This window comes from Malaclemys terrapin, chromosome 2 (assembly GCF_027887155.1).
Source record: "Malaclemys terrapin pileata isolate rMalTer1 chromosome 2, rMalTer1.hap1, whole genome shotgun sequence".
Lineage (NCBI taxonomy): Eukaryota > Metazoa > Chordata > Testudines > Emydidae > Malaclemys > Malaclemys terrapin.
The window spans coordinates 142,859,167-142,882,591 of NC_071506.1; the positions used below are offsets into that span (position 1 = coordinate 142,859,167).

Sequence of the window (23,425 nt, forward strand, 5' to 3'; positions counted from 1 at the left end):
CCAGAGCCGAGCCTGGGAGATTATAAACAAGTCCCCTGGATATTCCCAAAATCACTCCTACCCTGGTGGCCGCAGGCCCTGGGATGGGAGACCATGGATCTGACAACCCAGGGCCCGTTCCCTACTGGCTGTAGGTTTCTGGGCCGCGCTGCTGCCAGGGTAGCGGGGTGAACGAGAACCACGAGGAGCAGGGCAGCTGGGCGGGAACGCTGCTGACAGCGGACTTGGTGAGTATGGGGGGAGCGAAATGGGAATTCATCAGGTCCCAGCTCAAAGTAGCTCCAGGAGTCAGCGTGTTGGTGGGCTGGAGCAAAGGGGCTGGGACTCAGGGCTCCTGGGCTCTAGCCCCATCGCTGCCACTGACTATGTGACCTTCAACACACCACTTCCCTACTCCGTGCCTCAGTTTCCCCAGCTGTAGCCTGGAGGAGAGGACACGGCCCTGTGCAGCTAGGTCGCTCCTGCATGCAGTGGCTGGGGATCCCTGGCTGGCAGGTGCTGCAGATTCCCAGCGGTGGGTGTCATGCTCTGCCCTACACTCAGATCCCCTCACCCTTGGGTTCGAATCTGTCCCATGCTGCCCGTTGGGTGGCTGCTGTGTAAAGGGAGCCTGAGGGGACTCGGTGCAGGTCGTAGCGGGGCAGGTGTCACCCCTCCTTGCTAGTCCCAGCAGGAAGGCCATGGGCTGAATCCCCTCCGCTCCCTAGAGGGCATCCCCCCAAGCAGGACTGAGATGGGCTGCCTAGAGGTGGGGTCACTCCCCCTGGACCCGAGCTGTGGCTAGAGGCCTTGTGGCTCCAGGGCTGTGAAATAGGAGAGTGCTTCTCATGGGTAAGAGAGCCCAGGACAGCTGGGTCCTTCCCACAGCTTGCCACGCACCCGCGGGCACAGGGGATATCAGGCAAATAACCCATCTCCACACCCATCTGAGAGAACTCCTGGCTGCTCCGGGTCGACCGGCGCCAGTATGAGCCCGGATCCCCTGGGTCCCAGTTGGGTATGCACCGTGCGCTCGGCAGCAGTCTAGAGCCCTGGATTCACAGCAGCGTTTGGGGGCAGCGACGGGCGCAGGCTTGTTACAAACCTCGGCTGACAAGCTCGTTTGGTGGACACGGTTGGATGCCACGTTCCATGGCCTGGCCATGGCCCTGGGACACCCTGGCCCCCTCAGAGCCGCTGCTGACGCCAAGGGGAGCTGCACAGAGATGGGGGAGAACGTGGCCTGCAGGTAGCAACTCTCATGGTTATTCCTAGGCCCTTCTTGTTGCATCCAGCATGGCCTGACAGGAGCCTCTGCTTCCCTGGAGGCCAGCCCTGCCCCGTTTCTCTCCCCCGCTCCCTTGGCACAGTGCATCTTTTCCTTTCTTCCCGTCAGCCGTTGCCACCCGGGAGTGCCCCCCCATCCAGCTGCTCGAAGGATCCGCAATGGGACACCGAACAGACACTGAAAGTGCCATCAACGGGCTTTGGAGTCAACACTGGGCTCAGTGCAGCATTTGCAGCTCTCCGAGCCCTTGCTTCAGGCTCTCTGCAGACTCAGGTAGGCAATGCTATCTCACAGGGCACATTTTCAGGGGTTTCTTCACTACCCCGCTGGCTGGACATTCCCTTTGCGGTTCAAACGAAGACCGAGATGTCACAGGATTTGAACGTGCCACGCAGGCCGCAGAAATACATCCAGCGGGCGGGGTCCGGCTCAGACACTGCGGCTGTAAACTCTGAATGGTAAACAGACACACGAAGACCACCTTTCTGTGTGAAACCGGTGTGCCTCCCAGAGCTCCCACCACCCCGCATACCCCCATCACTGCAAGAACGTGACAGAAGGACAAGTATTTGACCATGCAACCGTTGGGTGCAAATGGCTGCATGGTCCAATCCCATTGTAGGAAAAGTGACTATTCTCTTCCCTTTAATTTCAGGAAAGCCATGTGGCTAGTGGTTAGACCACGGGTTTGCTGGGTGACACTTGGGCGTTCCCCTCCTGTGCCTCAGTTTCCTCTTTGGTAAAATGGGGATAGCCATGGTGCCCATTGCAAGTGCTTTGAGCTCAGTGGCACGGTCGTTCTGTGCGTAGCTAGACATGAGCAGGGTCTGAAAGTGACCCAGGCACAGAAAGGTTTGCGGGATTGTCTGAGTATCTGGATTGTGGCAGTGCCTGGGACGCCACACAATGAAAAGGCAGCCCCCCACCCGCGATTTGTGCCAGTTCAGTGAAACCAGCGTCGCCCCCGTGAGGACACACTGATCACACGTCAGCTTGAACCAGTTCCCAATCCACTGAAGTTAAACTGCTAGAACCTGGTTCAAACAGAGACGTGCACATGGGAGGGTTTTGCTCCATTTAAAGGGAACAACTCTTCATGCAGGCCCATCTACCAACCTGCCTTAGGGGCAAGAATCTTCTCCTTCAGGCTCATGCGAGTTCTGGGCTCGGCGAAAACTGATCACTGCCCCCCCCACACACGACGTGCCAGAGAAGTGGATGAGTCACCCTGCCCCAGAACAGGCCCTAGTGGGAATTATACCCTCCCTCAGGCGGCCCCACCTCTCTGCCCCCAGGGGAGGTGGCCGATGGGTGTGGGAGTGAGTGCAGGGGGCGAGCTGTCCTCCAAGGGGTGGGGCCTGGTGGAGAGGCACCTAACACCAGGGGGGACTGGGCAGCACAAGAACTGCCTCCTGCTCAGTGCTCAGGACAGAGAAGCTGGACTCCTGGGTTCCGTTCCCAGCTCTGCTGCTGACCGGCTGCCTGAGCTGGCCCAAGTCATTTCCGCTCATTGCGTCTCAGTTTCCCCACCAACTCAGGGGGCGGAACAGCAGCCCAAGTGCCTCTCCAGATCCTGGGGGGAAGGAAGAGCTGCTGGCGTGTGCAGCGTTCGCCGGGGCCGTGGCAGCAGTCAGATGAAATCACACGCCAGGGGTCAGCATTGCGTAGCGATGAGGGCACCAGGCTGGCGCTCAGGGGAGCGGGGCCCATTCCTAGCTCTGCTGGGTGACCTGGGCCAGGCTGATAAGACTCATCCATTTCAGGGGAGGGGCAAGGATGAGTTGAGGACCGCACCCTCCCCAGTTCTAAAGCCTGGGAGACAAAGGGGGTCAGGAGCTAGAACACCCCCAGTGTGCGGCCCCAGCGATCCCCATCCAGGCAGGGGTCGCACAGGAATGCTCGTTACTACACACCCCGGTTCTGTTTTGTCAGGACGTTTATTGGTGCCGCGAGCACAGGGCCCTGCGGTCCTGGTGCCGAGAGCTCCCTGGGGCAGGCCTGGCTGGCCATGGCACTGGAGCACGGGGCTCATTCATTTCTCCAGCGCCCCGGGGCCAACGGGCACTAGAGCTGAGATGCCTGACGCAGCCCGGTGCCGAGGGGGCGGTTCCACCATGCGTGTAGGGCAGATCCAATGGGGTTTGGCTGGTTCCCCCACCCAGGACACAGGGCGTCCCCTAAAGGGCTCAGTGGCACATTCCTGCCTGGGTGGGGGTAAGGGCCCATGGGAACCTCTCAGGGACCAGCCCAATCCCGGTGCCCTCTGGCCACCGCCCCAGCTGCCAGGTCCCGTGCTGTGTGCTGGCCAACAGCCTGGCACCTTCAACCAGCCATAGAGCTCCCTTAAACAAGACAGTCTGCCTGGGTGTGAGCCCCCCGTGGGAACTGAGCCAGAACAGGGAGCAACTCAGCTACCCATAGAACGGAGGATAGGGGACCCCAGGAGGTGGGAGTTGGGGGAATGGGGATGGGGGACCCTGGGGGCATGGAAGTCAGGGGGCAGGTTGACGGGGGAGTCAGGGGGAATGGGGGCAGGGAGACCCTAGGGGGATGGGAGGTTGGGGGTGGGCGGACCCTGAGGGGATGGGGGGCAGGGGGATCCTGGGGGAGGGGAGGCTGGAGGACCATGGGGGCAGAGTGGCTTCATGGGGCCTGTCAGCACCGGTGCACCCTCCAGGCATTACCAGGCTGGGCAAGACTCCTCCCCGCCAGGCTGTGCCCAGGGCTTCATCTGCTCCAGTTCCCAGGACCCCCAGGCCGCCCCGCTCAGGATCCCTACCTAGCAGCCAGCTCCTTCTTGGGGCACCAGCGCTGGGCCCTGGCTGCTGGGGGTGGCTGGGAGCGGCAGGGAACAAACCCGTTCAGCAAGTCTGTGGGAGCTTGGGGCAGCCGGGTTCTTGCTCCCCGGGGCCACAGCCTCCAAGCCCCCCAGCCAGGGTGCCGCAGCTCCCCCTCTGCGCCTAGCTCCTCACTCAGCACGGCCAGCCTCAGCGCTTCGCCCGCCGCTTCCGCAGCTCCTCCTGCACCCTCTGCCTCAAGGCCTCACGCAGGGGCGGCTCCAGCGGGCTCCGGGCACAGACCTTCTCCGTCACCTCCTCAGGGCTGTCGTCCTGCAGTGAGAGGGGCAGGGCCCGCATCAGCTCTGGAAACTCCTGCCACCCAGCTCCTGCATGCGCCCAGCCCTCCCTCCTGGCGGAGCGAGCAGCTGAGCGCCAGCTCCCTGTACAGCCCCAGGCAGCATGTGCTAGGGCCCCAGCATGCCCCAGCCGGACAATCCCCTGTCACTCTGCGGTGGCTGCAGCCTCTGCCATGGGGTCTGCAGGCCCTGGCTCCTGTCTGTAGAAGGGGAGGGCCGCTGGGCGGGCAGCTGGCATGTGGAGGTGCCCTCTGCCCCCGGAGAGACGGGGGAGCAAGGGGAGAGGACGAGAGACACCAACGGGATGGAGGGACCACACAGAACGCTAGGAGTGACAGCACCCTCTGCTGAGCCCCCTACCCTGCTCTCCGCATCACAGGGCCCCGTCAAGCAACTGCCCCACGCCCCAAACCATGGCGCCCCCTGCCGAGCCCCCCCACACACTCCCCACACCACATGCCCCCTGCTCCACTCCCCACAGCACAGAGCTCCCTGCCAAGTCCCCCGCCCCGCTCCCCACAGCACAGAGGCCCCTACCAAGTCCCCCGCCCCACTCCCCAAACCCCGGCGCCCCCTGCTCCACTCCCTGTAGCACTGCGCCTCCTGCTAAGCCCCCCACCCTGCTACCCACAACACGGCGCCCCCTGCCAAGCCCCACACCTCCTCCCCACAGCACGGCACCTTCCGCTCCAGTCCCCACAACACGGCGCCTCCTGCCAAACCCCACACCTGCCTCCCCACAGTACAGCCCACACCACTCTACCCCCCTGCTGAGCCCCCCACCCCTCTCCCCACAGCACAGCACCCTCCGCTCCAGTCCCCACAACACAGTGCCCCCTGTTGAGCCCTCGCCCTGCTCCCCAGAGCACAGTGCCCCCTGCTCCACCCCCTGCAGCACGGCGCCCCCTGCTGAACCCCATAACCCTCTTCCCTGAGCTGAGCCCCTGCCCTGCTCCCTGCAGCCCAGGCCCCTAACACCTCGCTCAGTCATTGGGGTCAGCACTGACCCGGGGGGAGAGCGCTCCCTACTAGCTCCCACCCTCTCCTGCCAGGAGATCCCCTCCCTGCCGCCCTGTTCTCCTGCCACCCCCTGCCTGGTTTGCCAGGCACATACCTGGTGTACAATGACCGAGGTGACTTCGCCGCTGTCGGCCTCATACTCTAGGCAGAAGAGCTCTGTGCCACGGGGGTCTGGCTCGGTGCTGGAGCTGCTCTCGCTAGACCCCTCATACTCCAGGCTGCAGGCTGGGTCAGCTCGACCTGGGGAGCATAAGGGAGCCGATGAGGGGAGTGTGGCCAGGTGGTGCCTGCACCCACCCAGAGAACACAGGGCATGGACGCAGCAGTCTGGAAATGGAGTCCTTGAACCTGGCACCAGGAATCCGTCAGATTTAAGGGGCATTGACCTAATGCCCCTCAATCCCGACCCGCAGCCCCCTGCTAGCTCAGGCCTGGGCTCCCCACCAGCTCTGCCAGTGCCCCTGAATCCCGACCCGCAGCCCCTCAGAATCCTGCTAAGCAGAAGTGGCCAGTCGTGATCATCTTTGGACTGGGATGGGCACCAGTTAGGAGGCCCAGAGCCAGGTCCTGCGGGCGACCGTCACTGAGATTTGGACCCAGGGTTCCGGGCGAAGGGACCGCGTAGTTAAACCCCTGCTCTGTGGCACTGCCAGTGACCAAGGAAAGGGCTGGGCATGCCAGGCCTGTCCCCATCTGATCCCTCAGCCTGGCCACGGCCCAAACCTGGCTGGTCGGTCAGCCGCCCCTTAGAACTGGTGCCCGTCGCACCAAAGGTGCAGACACGGTGCTGGGGGGATCCTGGACTCACCCCCACCAAACTCAATGACTTGGATCAGCACAGGAGCTAACAATGCCTGGGCAGCCCCCCCAATGAGGGCTGAGGGGGAGGTGCCCCCTCTCTGCTGTACACATGCCCCATCCGCTCCCCAGTGGGAGCGCAGAAAGCAGGGCGCCAGCTGTGCTCACTTCTCCGGCAGGGGTGGTACACCTGCTGGTCGGGTTTCCTGGGCCGGGGCGGGGTCGGCGTGTGCCTCTTCTTCACCTTCTCCTTGGCCTGCTTCATCTCCCGGTCATAGTCGTCCCTGATGGGGAGGAGAATGAGGCCTGGGGCTGCAGCTGGGTATGGGGCTGGCGGGGCTGGGAGCCGGGACAGGCCTGCCTAGAAATGCCATTGATTTACCACACCTAGGGGGGTGCACGTGGGGCATGTTTGCATAGGCCTTGTGGCAGGGCGGGGGGCTGGTGCTGTGGGGGGGGTGTTACCTGCCCCATCTTACCCTGTTCTCCAGTGCCACCCCCTTACAGGTTATCTGCGGAGGAGGATGGGGGATAGGCACCTACCATTTTCGCCCAGCTGGAGAAAGGCGTCCTGCTTGCTGTACGCATTAGTAGCTGGGGTCCTGTTCCCACCCAGCCCCCGAGGCTCCACGGCTGAACAGAGAACTGGCAGGGCTGGTACATAGATGCCATGCCCTTGACCCGAAATGTGCCAGGGTGGGGGCAGGCGTGACCTGGGAGGGGATTGAATACCAGCCCCCCCAGCCGGGGTCTCCCAGCCCTGCACCCAGTCCAGCTCCCCCAACCCTTGCTGTCTGGGTGGGGGGGTCTGCAGGCCTGGGAGCTCTCATGTGGGCGGGGGGTCCCTGGGCGCAAGGACCAGGAGTCCCAGCCCCGGGACGGGGCCAGGTATTTGGGGGGGGGTGTCCGCGCCCAGGATCCGGCACTTGGAGATCCAAGGGGGCGGGGTCCGGGCCAGGTTCCGGTGCCGGGAGATCCGGGGTCCGGTCCTGGGGGGCAGGGTTCGGTCCCGAGATCCGGGGTCAGGTCCCGGGGAGTTCGCGGGGCGGGGTCCGGTCCTGGGGGGCAGGGTCCGGTCCCGGAGGTCCGGGCCGGTACCTGGCGATCTGGTTCCGCCGGATGTGCCGCACGAAGCCGTGGCTCATGTCGAGCCGCCCCCCCGGCCGGCAGCCACCCCAGGCCGGGCCCCGCTCCGCCTCCGGCCCCGCGTCCATCGGCCCCCGCCTCGCCCAGCGCCGGAGAGCGGCGGCGCCGGGGCCCTGAGACCCGCCCCCGGCCCCGCCCGGCCGAGCGCGGGGAGCCGCGAGAGACTGACTCAGACCCCGGCTCCCCCGCACCTGGTCAGGCCCCCCGTCCCCGGGCCCAGCCCCTCCAGACCGAGATCAGCCTCCCACCCCGGGACCAGCCCCCCGCGTCTCCCTAGGGCCGCCCCCTACCCGGGGCAGGCACCTGTACCCCCCTGGAGCAGAGACCATTCACCCTCATCCCCATCCCTGTATCCCCCCCATGCCCCCTACAACCCAACACCACCCTGTACCTGTGCATTCACCCTCCGCCCCGTGCCTCGCACCCCCACACAGAGCACTGTGCAGTGCCCCCCACTTCTGAGTCCCCTTTGCACTGCCCCCGTCACTGGCACACCAGCGCCAAATGAGGTGGGAGCGTTTGACACCCTAGGATGAGAAGCCACAGGGCAGAGCCATGCGCCAGGCGGTCCGCGTTGGATATTGTATCTGTGCAGAGGGAGGTTATGTCATGGCAGGGCTGCCTTTAGCCCGGGGGCTCATAGGTTCAGTTGCACCCCCAGAAATCAAAAGCGACAACCCTCAGTGGTGCTCTGACCCCGCTGCCTCAGATTTGGCCTGGCTGCCCCTCCATCAGTGGCACTGTCACCCTGTGTGCCAGATTGCAAAGCGGGGGGCCGGGCCCAGCCCTGCAGCACAGAGCGGCTGCGCCAGGGTGCATGTGGGGAGGACATAGCGCACCCGTGGAATTGGGAGGCTATGGCCACCCCTGCATAAAGGCAACTTTGTCTCAGAGCTTGTCTACACTCAACTGTAGCACTTCAGTGTAGACTCTACCCACCCCACAACAGGGGTTCTCCCATTAGTCACCTCCCCACGGGACAGCAGTTAGGTCCCCAAAAGAATTCTTCCGTCCACCTAGTGCTGTCTACACTGGGGGTTAGGTTGGCTTAACTACGCCATTGGGGGGGGGGGGGGATGTGTGGATTTTTCACACCCTTGAGAGAAGTAGTTAAACCAATTTAATTTTCTAGTGTAGACCAGGCCTAAGTCAAAGCCTCTGGGTGTGAATGTAATGCCAATGCTAAACAATAATAGATTTGAGAGACAAGGTGGGGGAGGTAATATGTTTTATTGGACCAGCTTCTGCTGGTGAGAGAGACAAGCTTTTGAGCTCATCTTCAGGTCTGGGAAACCAACTCAGAGCATCACAAGGTGTTAACTGCTTATGCTAAAGAATCGGTTCCATCTTGTATTTAGCTGTGACACTGGAAGTGTCTTTCCCAGCCCTGCAGAAGAGCTTGGTGTAGCTTGAAAGCTTGTCTCTGTCACAGAAGTTGGTCCAATAAAAGATATTGCCTCCCCCACCTCATCTCTCTAATCTCCTGGGGCCGACATGGCTGCAATGCCTATTGCTGTGTTGGCAATTTCAGGCCTTCATAAATCATGAGCTTGGCTTAACAATCATGAGATTTTAAAATCAGTAACTGCTGCAGTTGGTCTCCGTGGCCTTGCGGCTTGTCAGGCCTCGGGATTCACGTTTTCTGGCTTTTCTCCCCACACACAAGGTCTAGAAACCAACGTGCTTCCCACGAGAGCCCAGATCCTCACCAGTTTCAGAGTAACAGCCGTGTTAGTCTGTATCCGCAAAAAGAAGAACAGGAGTACTTGTGGCACCTTAGAGACTAACAAATTTATTAGAGCATAAGCTTTCGTGGACTACAGCCCACTTCTTCGGATGCATATAGCAGATCCTCACCCCGTCACTGGACTCCAGGAGCTGGGGCTTTAGGAGACATGCTAGGGTTGCAGGGATCAGATGCTGGGGGCAGGGCAAGGGGCAGCAGCACAGACACGAGACACCAGTCCTCTGGGTAGCAGAGCGAGGCCACAAAGCCCCAAGTTGCCATTGCCAATGATCGTTGCATAAAGGAAAGACTGTCTCTTTAAATAGGAACTCCGAGAAGAGCGGCGGTCGGCCCATCCCACAAACACTGGCTGGACAGCAACCAATGCGCATGCGCGAAGGGGCGGGTGGCCTCGCACCGTAAGAGTGCGCAGGCGCCAAACTGATCCTCTCGCCTCCCTTTGGACGGCTGTGCGCATGCGTTTGCTACTGCACATGCGCGTGGGGAGGGCAAAGGCGCCGTTGGCCTGTGTACGCGCGTGCAGCTGCGTCTGTCACTCCGCGCATGCGCAGTAGTGGCTGGACGCGGCCCGGGATGTCCGGCCGGGTGAAGCGGGAGCGGGAGTCCCGGCCGTCCCCGCGGAGCTCGGCCTCGGGCCGGGTGAAGCGGGAGCCGGCGGGGTCGCGCGGCTCCTCCCGAGGGAAGCGCGAGGCGGAGCCCGAGCGGGTCCGGGTGAAGCGCGAGCCCGAGGACGGGCCGCCCCGGGCCAAGCGGGAGCGCGAGGCCGAGGAGGAGCCGGAGTCGGAGCCGGAGCCGACAGGTGGCGGCGGGGCCCGGGGGGATCGCTGGGGCTGTGGGGGTCCCGGAGCCGTGGCTGGGGTGGGTCAGTGCTGGGCACCCCGCGGCCCATGCTCCGGCCTCTCTTGCTTCCGAGCCCCGACTCCCCGGGGCCCACCGCGGGCTGGGCCAGAGCGATCTGCTGGAGCCGCCCCCCGCCGGGCGCGGGGCCGCGAACAGCCGAAGTCGCTTTGGTGACGGTTGTCCGAGCTGGGTTCTGCTCTAGCTCTTGCCAGACCCGCTGACCAGAGTCAAATTCCTTCCCCGCTTTGGTGTTTCTGTGTCCCTGTGGCTGAGATGGGGCTGGTGATACTCCCCTCGCTTTGCCGTCCCCAGGGGCGAGGTTCTGAGCATTGCTGGTAGACGGTTTGATTTTAGGAGGAAATACTTTAACCCAGGTGAGGAACAAGGGGAGAGGTCGTTTCTCAAGCTAGTTCTCACCCCAGTTCAGGTTCTCTAGTCAGTGTAACTAGTGCTGTCATGTAGGCAACCCTAATAGAGTACAAAGTGCTGGTGTCATGCTCCTAGCAGCCTGCATGGGTTATTTTCTCCTGAGGAAATGCTATGTGGTTCTGGGGTTTCTGTCTCTGAAGCATTGCTTTTCAGTGGCAGGTATCACTTCAGGAAAACTGTTAATTCCTTAGCCCCTGGGAGTAATGCTTGAGTTGTTTCTAATCCATTTGTGTGGGTCTTATGTTCCAGTGAGATATGGCCGATTTGATCCCGAGGACCGGCGCAGCAGACACTGCCCATACCTGGACACTATTAACAGGTTAGCATAGAGACAAAGCAAACACTTGTAACACAGGCCATGGCAGAGTAGTGGCCTAGTACAGTGGTTCTCATCCTTTCTCAGACTCCTGTACCCCTTTCAGCAGTCTGATTGGTCCTGCATACTCCAGCTTTCACCTCATTTAAAAACTACTTGCTTACAAAATCAGACAAAAATACAGAAGTGTCACAGCACACTAGTACTGAAAAAATTGCTGACTTTCTCATGATTAAATCCATTGTAATTTAAATATTGTACTTACTTTTCAGAGTGTAGTATATAGAGCAGTACAAACAAGTCATTGTCTGTTTGAAATTTTAGTTTGTACTGACTTTGCTAGTGCTTTTTATGTAGCCTGTTGTAAAACTAGGAAAATATCTAGATGAGTTGATGTATCCCCTGGAAGACCTCTGCGTACCCATTGGCCTAGCTCTTTGTGGGTACTAGATACACTCACAAACATTTATGTATTAGGTCTTAATATATAAATGTCTGTGAGTGTATCTAGTGCCCACAAAGAACCACAACTGTTTTCTGGAATAGCAGTCTCTGCTCAGGACTGGAATAGTAGCTGTTGCTACAGGGCAGGGGTGAGCTGCATCCGCAAAGGTTGAGCAATGCCAGCAGGAGGAGCAGGACTGGAATGGCAAGGGATGATACATGTCAGGATTGAGATGCAGCTCTGATTTTTAAAATGATGTGAGATCTTAGTTCCTGTGAGAGCCCAGAACCAGGAGGAAGGGGCTCTCTCATATTTGAGGTACTGTCACGTGCAGTGTGGTACCAAGCAGCCTTCCAGTACTGTAGTGTGGGTCACACATGATCATTTTTCTGTTGACCTTGGTTCTCTTGAGCTCTGTCAGATTCATGAGAACGTAGGACAGGAGGGGACCCTACTGGACCCAGTGGTAGGCAATATTTGTCTGACTGTTTCAGGTTAGCTCTGCTAACTTGCTATTACCCTGCCGTTTCAGGAGTGTTCTGGATTTTGACTTTGAGAAGCTGTGCTCCATCTCACTCTCGCATATAAACGTCTATGCTTGCCTGGTGTGTGGGAAGTACTTCCAGGGTGAGTTCACTGCTGTGCTGTATATCTGCCTCTGCAGCAAACAGAAGCACTGAATGGGGGTGTTACCCTGGCTATTTGAACACTTTGGGGGCTCACTTAAAGAGAAGGATATTCCATTTGTCTTAAGTGACAATTGTCTTTCACCTTTTCCTGCGGGCCCTAAATTTCTAAAGGTATTTTACCTTCAAATTGCTGTCAGAACGTGGCAGACCCTTTTCTTAACCATTGCTCTGGCTTGTGCAGGGGACATAGCAAATGTGGGAGGCTGGAGGTCAGTTCTGCATGGATATATTGCTCGTCTAAACATGTGTTTAGGTGCTGTTCTATGGTTCCTTCTTTGCAAAGTCCCCTTGAAATCAACATGGCCAATGGCTTATTTCATTTTAGTGAAGGCATGTGCAGTTTAAAAGAAAATAGCATGGTAAGTAACTGAATGTGGGGAACTAATTATCAGCGTTGGGCAACAAGGCTCCCATTTTAACATTAGCAGGAATCCTATGACTGGATCCCAAGGTTCTTGTAGCTAAATCCCACCCTGCCTTTATGGAAATCTATCTCCTGAGCATGTGAAGCTGTTTTAACATTTATTTTCCTTCAAAGTACCCCCCCCAGAATCCCAGTTCCCCCTGAGGCCTGTTCCCAGGTGTGCTAGATACTCAGCAAAAGTGCCTAAAACCAGAGGATTCTAGCACAGGAGAAGGCAACCTATGGTACACGTGCCGAAGGCGGCATGCGAGCTGATTTTCAGTGGCATTCACGCTGCCTGGGTCATGGCCACTGGTCTGGGGGGCTCTGCATTTTAATTTAATTTTAAATGAAGCTTCTTAAACATTTTAAAAACCTTAATTACTTTACATACAACGATAGTTTAATTATATATTATAAACTTATAGAAAGAGACCTTCTAAAAACGTTAAAATATATTACTGGCACGCAAAACCTTAAATTAGAGTGAATAAATGAAGACTCGACACACCACTTCTGAAAGGTTGCCGACCCCTGTTCTAGCGTATTCCTCCAGAATAAAATTAACAATGAGGGTGGGGCGTGGAGGTCTCTAGGATTCTCCTTTGGATTGTAAGCTTGTCTTGATCTGTAAAGCACCATGTGCACCCATGATGCGATATAACAATTTTCCCACCATCCTGTGGTACACCCTCTGCCTGAGGAAGGTTACATGTTGCTTTCCTAGAGTTCACTGTTGCCTTTGCTAGTCTGCGAGACGCCTCCACTTGTTCCTGTCTCCAAAGGGCTGAGCAATCTTCCTCTAGAGCAGTATTTCCCAAAGTGTGGTACGCGTACCCCTGGTGATACGTGAAAGGGTTTCAAAGGGTATGCGCCAGAATTTTTTATTTTACTTTATCATAGCTTTTTTAGCAGCAGAAAACAATTCACTAAAATTTAATATACAAGAAGGGTGTAAACTTGTACAGTAGAAATACACAAGTTTACATTGAAACTAATATGATAACGCGTTCAGTAACATCTAATAGCACAGCAGAGCTGACGCAAACCACGCGTGTGTGTTACCACGGCTCTGGCAATACACTTGCCTTTGTGGCATGCGCAGAAGTCATGCTGACGGATAAAAGTGAATAACTATTCGTAGTAATCTAAAGATCGTAGCAGGTACATACTTGGTGTGTATCAATATACAAAATTTCTCTTTTTGTTAAACCCATTTACAATGGATTGCTGGCTAAAAACGGAAAGTTTGAAATGTCCAAAAGAAAATTATGGAGGAAATATGAATGTTAGTGATAATTATGCTGAAAAATGCAGTGATATGGCTACATCAGACAATTGTGACGACAAAATTAGTGAACTGTGCGAACCATCTGTAAGTTTATTGAACATACCAGCTGCAAAGAAAACGAAAAAAGCCCGCAAATATGTTGAAAAATATTTTAAACTGGGATTTTCGTGGACTGGCAATGAGGTGGAGCCTGTTCCACTATGTGTGATTTGTTACGAGACTCTCACAAATGAAAGTACGAAACCATCCAACCTAAAACGCCATTTCGATAGCAAACAAAGAATACGAGGGAAAACCTATAGAATTCTTCGAAAATAGGCGCAAAGATCTCCAAAAGTCCCAGAAAACAATTCCTAATGTGATGGGAGGTGAAAATATGAAAGCTTTGGAAGCTTCATATAGTGTGGTGTACTTAATTGCAAAGTCTGGAGCTGCTGAAGTGGTTGGTGAGACATTAGTAAAACCTGCAGCCAAAGTAATGGTGCAAGTGATGATTGGAGACAAGGCTAGCAAAGCTATAGATTGTGTCCCCCTCTCAAATAACACTGTTCATCGTAGAATCACAGATATGGACGAAAACGTAAAGCGGCAATTATTGTCAGGAGTACAGAAGAGTCGCTACTATGCGCTGCAAGTGGATGAATCCACTGATATTGTGAATTTGTTTGTCAAATACAAGCTGAATAATGAAGTCCTCAATGATATTTTGTTCTGCCAACCTATGTCAACACATACAACTGGAGAAGCTATTTTTAAAGTTATTGATGACTTTATCTAAAACAATGACTTGGATTGGAGTCATTGTGTTGGAATAAGCATGGATGGCGCCAGAGCCATGATTGGTTCGAATAAAGGAGTTGTTGCATGTATTCAAGTTGTTGCGCCAGAAGCAAAATGGACTCATTGTTGCATTCACAGGGAAGCACTCGCCACCCAGAACATGCAGGCAGATCTAAAGCAAGTACTGGATGAAGCTGTGAAAATAATCGATTTTGTGAAAGGCTGCCCTCTGAATGCCCGGCGGTTTTCTCAGCTTTGTGATGAGATGGGCAGTGATTACACACAACTCCTATTTCACACTGAAGTGCGTTGGTTTTCATGTGGAAAAGTTCTGAATCGCCTGTTTGACCTGTGAGAAGAACTGCAAATTTCTTTAGATTAAACTTTTAACCCCTGCGAGACCGTATACACGACTGGAAATGGCTATGCAAACTAGCATATATTGCAGATCTCTTTGCTCATTTAAACAACCTCAATCTATCCTTGTAAGGGAAACTCATATCCATATTCCATGTTCAAGACAAAGTGAGCGCCATGGTCACAAAATTGAAACTATGGCATAAACATCTTAGTCGTCGTTAACTGGATTCTTTTCCGTCTCTTCATGACTTAGTAATAAATTCGACTAACGAACTTGATAGTGATGTGTTGCAAACCATGAAGCTGCATTTGAAAAGCTTGCAGAAAGATCTTCGTAAGTATTTCCCTGAACCGGACTGCACTTGTGAATGGATAAGGAACACTTTTATCATCAATGTTCAAACATTGCCAAATAACCTCTCTGCTTCAGAAGAAAAACAGCTCTTGGAGCTGGCTTCAGATAGCTTCCTGAAAACAAAATTTGAGCAAAATACACTGACGTCATTTTGGTTGGGGGTTAGCTCTGAATATCCAGCTCTATCGGACAAAGCTGTCAAGTATCTTCTGCCTTTTCCCACCTCGTATTTGTGTGAGATCGGATTCTCTGCGCTGGTTGGCATCAAAACAAAAAACCGAAATTGTCTTATTGACGTGGAGCCCCATCTTCGTCTTAAGATCACAAACATTGAGCCAGATATCCCTGTGATAGTGTCTGGTCAAAAGCAGTTCCATCCCTCGCACTGAATAGTTTGGTTTGTACTGAAAAATTTTCAATACCGAAATAGTAAGTATTAAAACTAGTGCTTTCTTCACTAACCTAACCAAACCAGTGTATTTTAATTTCAGAATGATACGAATTCACCATATATATATATATATACACACACACGCTGTTCTGCCACACTGTTGTTTTGCTTCTATTACTTTAATTATTTCTAGTACTATTTCTATATGTAACTTATTTCTATTCAGTTTTGTTTCAACTGAATGTAATATAATTTTGTATTTATTTCTAATAAACATTTAATCCAGAATGAAACTAATTAGGAGTGTGTTATAAAAATGTGGCTACTAACACCCTTCCCCCCCCAAATTATCTTCACCGGAGAAGGGGTACGCCGGTAAGACAAATGTCTCAAAAGGGGTACACAACTGTTGTAAGTTCGGGAAACACTGCTCTAGAGCACAGCAGTCCCTCTGGGGAGGGAATGGACTGAGGTGAGGTGTCTCTGGCAATGCACCATGCTGCACCTCTGGAGTGGAGATATCATTAAAACAATTCCTGCAGTCCATGCTGCTGCTCAGCACTTGCAGAAGGCAACATTTTTCTCTTAACAGTTCATGTGGTTTCCGGAACATACCCAGTGAAGGACAAAACCAAATACCGCTCAAGGTATAGAGAGCAAACCCTGGAAATTCTGTTTGTCCAGCTCATCAGTTGCCTTTGCAGTGAAGTTTAAGCCATTAGACATCTAGTTCATGCTGTCCCTTTGGCTTCTGTTGCTGCGCTCTGTGTTCCTGACCTGCCTTTTTTGTCCCTTCCGCAGGCCGTGGGTTGAAGTCTCACGCTTACATTCACAGCGTACAGTTCAGCCATCACGTCTTTCTGAACCTCCACACCCTCAAGTTCTACTGTCTGCCAGACAACTACGAGATCATTGACTCCTCGCTGGAGGACATCACTGTACGTTGCCTTCTGGAGCTTTGCTGTCAGTAGTAGTTGGGCAGTGGGGAGGGGAGAGGAGGGAGGTGGCTCCCTCCTCTCACATTGGAGGGCATAAGAATGTGCTCTTCCAGGATACAGTACAGGTTTGTATCTGCATGGGCAAACTGCCTGTTGTGTCATATGGTCCAGATACACACCTGCCCAATGATCTCCATGGGGACAGGATAGACTTGGTCAGACCAGAAGAGCTGGTGGAATTGCTCCTGTAACTCACTGCAGAGAGGCCTGTGTGTTTGGGATAGAAGGGCCTGAATTAGACTGTTATTTGTGATGCCATATGCAGAGTACAGGCTGGATACATGTCCCCCCAGGCCCAGGTATTTTCGCAGTAGAAAGGAGCAGTCTGCCAAAGGCATTAGCGGAATATTGTGGGAATTAGGGGCAGAGCTGTTACGAATGAAGCATTATCGGGAGAGGAAGGATGGGATAGTGGCTAGGGCATTATCCAGAGACTCAGGTTCAATTCCTGCCTCAGACTCCCTGTATGACTTGGTCGGTCACTGAATTTCTCTGTGCCTTGGTCCCCATCTGTAGCTTAACCTAGCCCTGGTCCTTCGCTTTCACGTGGCACTGCTGCTGATCCCTGTCAGACCCCTTCACCCCCTCTGCAATTTTTTTTGTAGATGTCTATGTTTCTATGGCTGGTCCGGAGCTGTGCCTGCACAGCCTCTTCTCCCCGTGGGCCCAGGAGATTCAATACCTCCTGCCTGCTCCAGGAAGGAGTGTGTCTAGAGCGTATAGCCGGCATGGTCGGTCGGACAGCTGCACACAACAAGGGGGGGCTGCTAGGTGTGCTCGCCAAGCCAGGCAGTCGTGGAAAAGCATTTTCAAAATAGGTCGGGTGTTTTAATGGGGGTGTGGCTCCCGGTTTCCATGACTCCTGGGCAGTGAAGTTCACCATTGTGACTAGAGCAGTCACTTGTCAGGCGTTGTGGGATAGCTGCTGGAGGACTGTAGGCACAGTGTCTACACTTGCATTGTTTCAGCCTCTGTAGGTTGACCATGGCTCAACACCATTCAAGGAGGTGGTTTTACTGCATCTCTGTAACACGGTGCTTACATTGGTGGGAGTCAAATCTGAATGTAGACACTTGCATAAATAGGTCGATGCAAGGTGGCTTACATCAGTCTAACTTTAGAGGGGAAGTCTGTAGGTATTTAAGTTTTCATGGCTGAAGATGCTGACCATTCTAATTGTCCAGTGTGATCTGCCCCATGAGTCCCTAGGCCATACAGATGTAGCATGGGCTTTTCAGTGTTGGGTATGTGTCTTTTCATGCCAGGGTACTGGTGATGTTCTAGGGGCACTTTGAGCTTACAGATCTCTTTACTTCAGTTACTGGGAGGACCTTGCATTCTTCACACTGAATTTTAAAAATACAGATTTTCTCACTCTTTGTTTATTTCCTTTCTTGCATTTTCCTTGCGTGGCCAGTGCAAATCAATGGAATCTGTTCCACTTCTCTTTATCATCAGCTTCCCTTTAGATACTGCTGCCCTAATGTTTGTGCTGTAACTGCTTTTGGGCATCTATATTGTTTAAAAGCTGTTTCCAGTGAAATTTAAAAGACATGAGAAAACTCATGTTGGTCTTACATTTTGTTAAAACCTTATTTTTTCAAAATCTTCATTCTGATCACTTAGAATTATGTGCCCCTTTCAAGTGATAAATTAGTTGGAATATGCTTCCCACGCAGTAAACCTGTCCTGGAAAAATCACCCAGTGATAAATATGGAACATGGTGCTGGAAGTCAGATCCCAGGAGCTGATGTAAAGAAGCTCTTAATTCTAAAGATGACTAACTTGCTGCCTTTCTCTTTCAGTATGTGTTGAAGCCCACTTTCACCAAGCAGCAAATCGCCAATTTGGACAAACAAGCCAAACTTTCGCGGGCATATGATGGCACCACTTACCTGCCTGGCATTGTGGGACTGAATAACATCAAGGCCAATGACTATGCCAATGCAGTACTCCAGGTACAATAGTGGTACTCATGCAATCTTTGGGGAGAAGCGTAGAGTGGGCAAACTGTGTGCATTCCTCCCCGCCCCCAGAGGTTCTGCCTTTCAGACCCACCCTCCCTCGGGATGAGTGGAATGATGTGGCCACATTTCTTGGCTTAAGATGGACTGCTGATTGCATGCTGGGATTTGTAGTCTCTTTGGCCTGCGCCTCTGTATTCAAGATGAGTGACTGCAGCTTGCTCCATTGTAAGCCGGTTGGACTCTTTCTCTAGGTTGGGCAAAAACTGGGTCTCTTAGATTTAAAACCTTTGTTTAGTTAATTGCTGGCGAATTCCCACATGCAAAGTTAACTTAACGTGGGCCACATCAGTGTGTGAATGGAGAGCATTGTACCCGTGTGTCTGCTGGCATGGGGCCATGCTTTTACAATAATTGCGAGGGGCTTCTCTTCCCTTTTAATTTAACTGTATCATCAGATACTGAAATTAATAAATTATTCCTACAACAAAATATGGCAAAAAAGATCAGCAGTGTCCTATTTTCTATTTATGTTCTCCAAAGTTACCATAGATCTAGATCCCTGTATAGAGAGCCAGAATATTAAATTATCTTGCATGAGAATTTGAATCTCTGCAGATTTTCTCTGCCCCTTTTCCTCGTGTCCTGTGGGGGAGTACAAGGGAATCTTTCACCTGAATCATGTTTCCACAGGAAGCACAATCAGTTTATCAGCTTGTACTTAATTAGTTTTCATTTGCTTGGACTCAAATCAAGCTGGAGGTTGGGAGAGCTCTGAACCTGCTGCCTGCCAGTGGGCGTATTGGGCTGAGTGATCGCTTTGCCACTGACCTTTGAATGTCTGTGCCCAGGCCTTGTCTAACGTCCCACCTCTGCGGAACTACTTCCTGGAGGAGGAGAACTACAAGAACATCAAGCGCCCACCAGGGGACATCATGTTCCTGCTCGTTCAGAGGTTTGGAGAGCTGATGAGGAAGCTGTGGAACCCCCGAAATTTCAAGGCTCACGTCTCTCCCCATGAAATGCTGCAGGCTGTGGTCCTGTGCAGTAAGAAGACCTTCCAGATTACCAAGCAAGGTGAGACAAAGGGAGATCTTTAGCACTTTCTTTTCCTTCAGCCACGCAGCAGAGTCCTAAAACATGGTGGCCTGGAGCAGCGGTTTGCGCACTGGGAGGGTGGGTTGCACTGGGAAGGGGATTTCATGCATTATCTACAGTGTGACACTGCAGAGGGGAAAGCAGAGATCATGCTCATGCTAGTCTGAGGTCCTGGGTGGTCTGTGTTTGTGCCTGGGCTGTGGTGAGAACAATGCTAGATCAACGGGCCTGCGATGGACGAGAGACCCAATTTCTTGCAAAACTGCAGGGCTGAAAATGAATGCTTTTTACCACTTACAATCCGCTCTTCCTGCCTTGTATAAAGCATTCGTTCCTAGCCCTCAAGGTCTGTGAAGCAATGGACTTTGTCGCAATTTGATTTTCTCTTTGGAATTCCTCCGCTTGGATTCTAATGCGATTCTCTTCTGAGTGTGAAATTGACATTCTGTGCCGTCTGAATGCTGAGAGTAGCCACCTCTGTGACACTTCCAGACCCAACTGCGCCAGGGTATATACGTGTATAGCACCTAAGTCATGGACCAGTCCTCCTTCATCTGAGGTTCTGTGCAGACATAGAACAAAAAGATGGTCCCTGCCCACAAAGGCCTTACAAATAAATATGGGACAGGAGACAGCAGGTGGATACAGGCAGACAGGGAAGCATGAGGAAACCGTGAGATAATACAGACCAGCATGATGGGCTGTGGTCACGGCACACCAGGTTCCTTATGGAGCAGCAGTAGGAGGTTGAACCCGCTTTTCATTGTGATTGCCATCATGAGGTGCCAGATGACAGGCTGGGGGGGGAGGGGAGAGGAGTTTAACTCACTGGCTCTGTGTAAACTCCTTCAGTGTTGGTTTCCTCTCTTGCTTTGTTGCCCTGACTCATTTTCCTCAATGTCTCCCTGTCTTCAGGTGATGGCGTTGACTTCCTCTCCTGGTTTCTAAATGCCTTGCACTCTGCTCTTGGCGGGACAAAGAAGAAGAAAAAGAGTAAGTTGGGGAAATGATGGTGTTTCTGTGACTGCTGCTTGTTTAACGGATGTTAATTCATGTTTGGCCTAGCGTGTGCTGATGTGGATTCTCTGGAGAATAGGTGTCCACCAAGTTAACAATTTTAGTTTGCTTGTTAAAAAAGAAAAATAAATCTCTCAGCTAAGACTCCCCTCCCCCCCCCCCCCCCAATTCCATCCTAAGATACTTGGTTTGTTTCAGAGGCAAGTGATTTTCCTGTGCACTCCCAATGCTTGTTTCAAACAGCAGCCACAGTGTAAAAGGAGAAGAGATACTGTCATATTCACAGGTTAATTGGAATATTTACAGTTGTAAAGAGTCCGAAATGAGCCAGGTTTTCAAAAATAAGACGACAACTTTGAAGTAACTAAATCCAGACAATAAAAAAATCACATCTGTGGTAACTGAGTGGGGTTTCTAGCACATCCTCTTTCCTCGGACTTTGTATTCAATACCCCCCCTTCCCCGCACCAGCCCACACAAAACTCCTACCGGAGCAAAGACTTCCTCAGCTTGGCCCTTTGTCTCATCTCTCCAGGTTAGGATTCCTCCCACTTCAGATGGAGCTGCTGAGCTCTTAACCCTGGTTAAATCACCTTTCCCCCATACAGATTCCAACTGCAGGTATTGGCTTCTTTACCTCAGAGTCCTAAAGTAATCTTGGTGATTTCAGCAGTGCAGCCAGTGGATCACTCCATGGCACCTGTCTGTTAGCCACACGTTCCCTCAGCATTCTCTTCCCTAAATGTTCAGTACAGTGTAACAGTCAAGGCAAGAAACCCATGACAAGAAAACCATGTCCAGCAATCTGTTTCCTGTGCAGTTCTTGTATATTTCACATGTTCCTCTGAACGTGCTGCTTCTGAATGTGGTGGTCACTGGAGGTTCCTGTCTTGGGAACTTGCACTGCCCCAGCAACTGGGATTCTCCACAAATGGCTTTCAGACCAGAGCCTTCTCTTCAGAGCTCTACTTGGTCACTGGTAACAGTTCTTTGCTCTGTCTGTGTGTGTGTTTTCACAGCCATTGTGACCGACGTGTTCCAAGGCTCCATGCGGATCTTTACCAAAAAGCTTCCACACCCTGACCTGGTGAGTTCACTTGGCCCCGACCACTCTGGGTTTGTGCCCATCCTTCACACATGGAACGTCCAGGAGCAGTGGATCCCATGGTTGAATTGGGGGATGGGGGGAGTGCCACACATGCACACCCAGCGGGCCTGTTTCAGTACAGTTCCTGGGCGTTACTGCTTGTGACTGGGGTCCCAGTGCGGGCCAGCTATGGCCACTCAATTAGGGTAAACGGCAAAGAATGGGGCAGACAATCCCCATAAAGCTGGTGGATATTCCAATACTTAGATTCACAAAGCCAGCATAAAACATCATCTTTATTACCTTACTGGTTACTCAGCAGTCCACACAACACAGTTCCCTTAAAGTGATCCAGCCTCAGGCCTCAATCCAGGTACTCACATCAAATATGATGAAAATTTCTGTAAATCTTATTTCATCATATAAAAGAAAAGGTTCTACCAATCCCAAAGGATCGGACACAGCACCTCCCAGGTTATTGAATGTTTCAGATCTTACCCAAATACACACTGCAGCCAATTCTTATTAACTAAACTAAAATCTATTAAAAAACAAAAGAGTACGGTTAAAAGATCAATATACAGACAGACATGAGTTCAGTTCACTGAGGTGCAGATTCATAGCAGAGATGGTGAGCTTCGTAGTTGCAAAGAGTTTTCAGAAATAGTTCATAGGTCATAGTCCAATGTCCAAATCTCGTATTCCGGGCGAACCAGCATAACTGAAGACCTCAGTCTTGCGACTCAAACTTCCCCTGATGAAGCCTCAGCAGATCTGAGATGACAGGATCAGGACCCAAGGATCTTCTATACAATTTCATGTCTTGACAGATTGGGGTTCCTCCGCCACTCACAGACGATTTGCTGTACATCTCAAAGAGAGATGAATACTGAGATATCCCGTGTTTATAATTTATTTAAATGCTAGGATGTTCTTTTGATCTCTGAATGATCCGAATACAACATAGACAGGGACTGTTGTTACATACTCGTACATATGTAAATACACAAACACTCTCTCTCCACGTCTTTTGAGGGTTATTTATTTTGCAGGATGTTTAACCCTTTCTAGACATGCGTCACACTGCTGTAGGAAATTCTAGTGGAGGCTGCAGATGCACTTAGAGGAGCTACAGTGAAAGCAGATCACCTCCCCCAACCCTGTTATCCTTGTGTCTGCATTGCCCATTGCAGAGCCAGTGAAAGAGATGTCAAGCAACGAAGGCTTGCTATCCAAGACTGTCGTAATACAGGATCAGGGCAGACCTATCGAGTCTGCGACCCTTTCCTCGTGCCACCGCAGGTCTACTGGGATGGGAGCATAGGTGACTGAAGTTGCTTACGGGCACTAGAGAGGCAGGGTGGGTGAGGTCATATCTTCTATGGACCAACTTCTGTTGGTGAAAGAGACGAGCTTACACAGAGCTCTTAGGGTACTCAGTGTCACAGCTAAATACAAAGTGGAACTGGTTGTTTAGCATAAGGAGTAACAAGTATGGTAAGAGACCATTCAAGGTGAAATGGGCAGTCATAGGACAAAAAAGGGGGGTTAGTGGGTGTACGAGGGTTAACCAGGACTCGACCGTCTTCGAGGCGGCGGGGAGCCACACCGGCTCACTACACAGAGTCGTTGTTCGGGGGAATTAATCTGTCCGCGGGGGGTCTCCCTCGGCAGCCCTTGCGGTAACTGAAATAAACACTGTAAGCCCAGGCCCTGGGTCAGGGCGGGCAACAATGAGTCAGGGACTCAGGCCCTCAGGCAGGGCTGAGCAGGAGCAGTACAAACAGTGCGGAGCCCAGGCCCTGGGTCAGGGTGGGGCAGTGCAGAGTCAGAGCTCAGGCCCTCAG

The 23,425-nt window shown here is 52.8% G+C and overlaps 2 protein-coding genes across 2 annotated transcripts in view; one reads left to right on the forward strand and one right to left on the reverse strand.

Annotated features, from left to right (window-relative positions):
• Window positions 1-3,185: 3,185 nt before the first annotated feature.
• Window positions 3,186-7,487, reverse strand: C2H2orf68 (chromosome 2 C2orf68 homolog). The gene is made up of 4 exons (XM_054017933.1): window positions 7,320-7,487; window positions 6,390-6,505; window positions 5,518-5,663; window positions 3,186-4,377 (listed from the first exon to the last, which is right to left on the reverse strand). Exons 1-4 carry the CDS (start codon window positions 7,433-7,435, stop codon window positions 4,255-4,257), a joined length of 501 nt encoding a protein of 166 aa, XP_053873908.1. The 5' UTR covers window positions 7,436-7,487; the 3' UTR covers window positions 3,186-4,254.
• Window positions 7,488-9,627: 2,140 nt separating this feature from the next.
• USP39 (ubiquitin specific peptidase 39) overlaps window positions 9,628-23,425 on the forward strand; it is a 28,536-nt gene continuing 14,738 nt past the window's right edge. The window contains exons 1-8 of the mRNA XM_054019436.1: window positions 9,628-9,913; window positions 10,633-10,702; window positions 11,677-11,771; window positions 16,215-16,351; window positions 18,218-18,370; window positions 19,228-19,453; window positions 20,390-20,467; window positions 21,511-21,578. Of these exons, the coding sequence (XP_053875411.1) occupies window positions 9,658-9,913; window positions 10,633-10,702; window positions 11,677-11,771; window positions 16,215-16,351; window positions 18,218-18,370; window positions 19,228-19,453; window positions 20,390-20,467; window positions 21,511-21,578 (1,083 nt within the window). The 5' untranslated portion in view covers window positions 9,628-9,657. The remainder of the gene's footprint in view (window positions 9,914-10,632; window positions 10,703-11,676; window positions 11,772-16,214; window positions 16,352-18,217; window positions 18,371-19,227; window positions 19,454-20,389; window positions 20,468-21,510; window positions 21,579-23,425) is intronic.

Coding starts and splice junctions, on each gene's coding strand:
- C2H2orf68 (XM_054017933.1), bottom strand. CDS start 7,435: ATGGACGCGGGGCCGGAGGCGGAGCGGGGCCCGGCCTGGGGTGGCTGC. Junction 6,506..7,319: donor CGGCGGAACCAGATCGCCAG/GTACCGGCCCGG, acceptor CCTCCCCATCAG/GGACGACTATGACCGGGAGA. Junction 4,378..5,517: donor CCTCGGTCATTGTACACCAG/GTATGTGCCTGG, acceptor CTCTCACTGCAG/GACGACAGCCCTGAGGAGGT.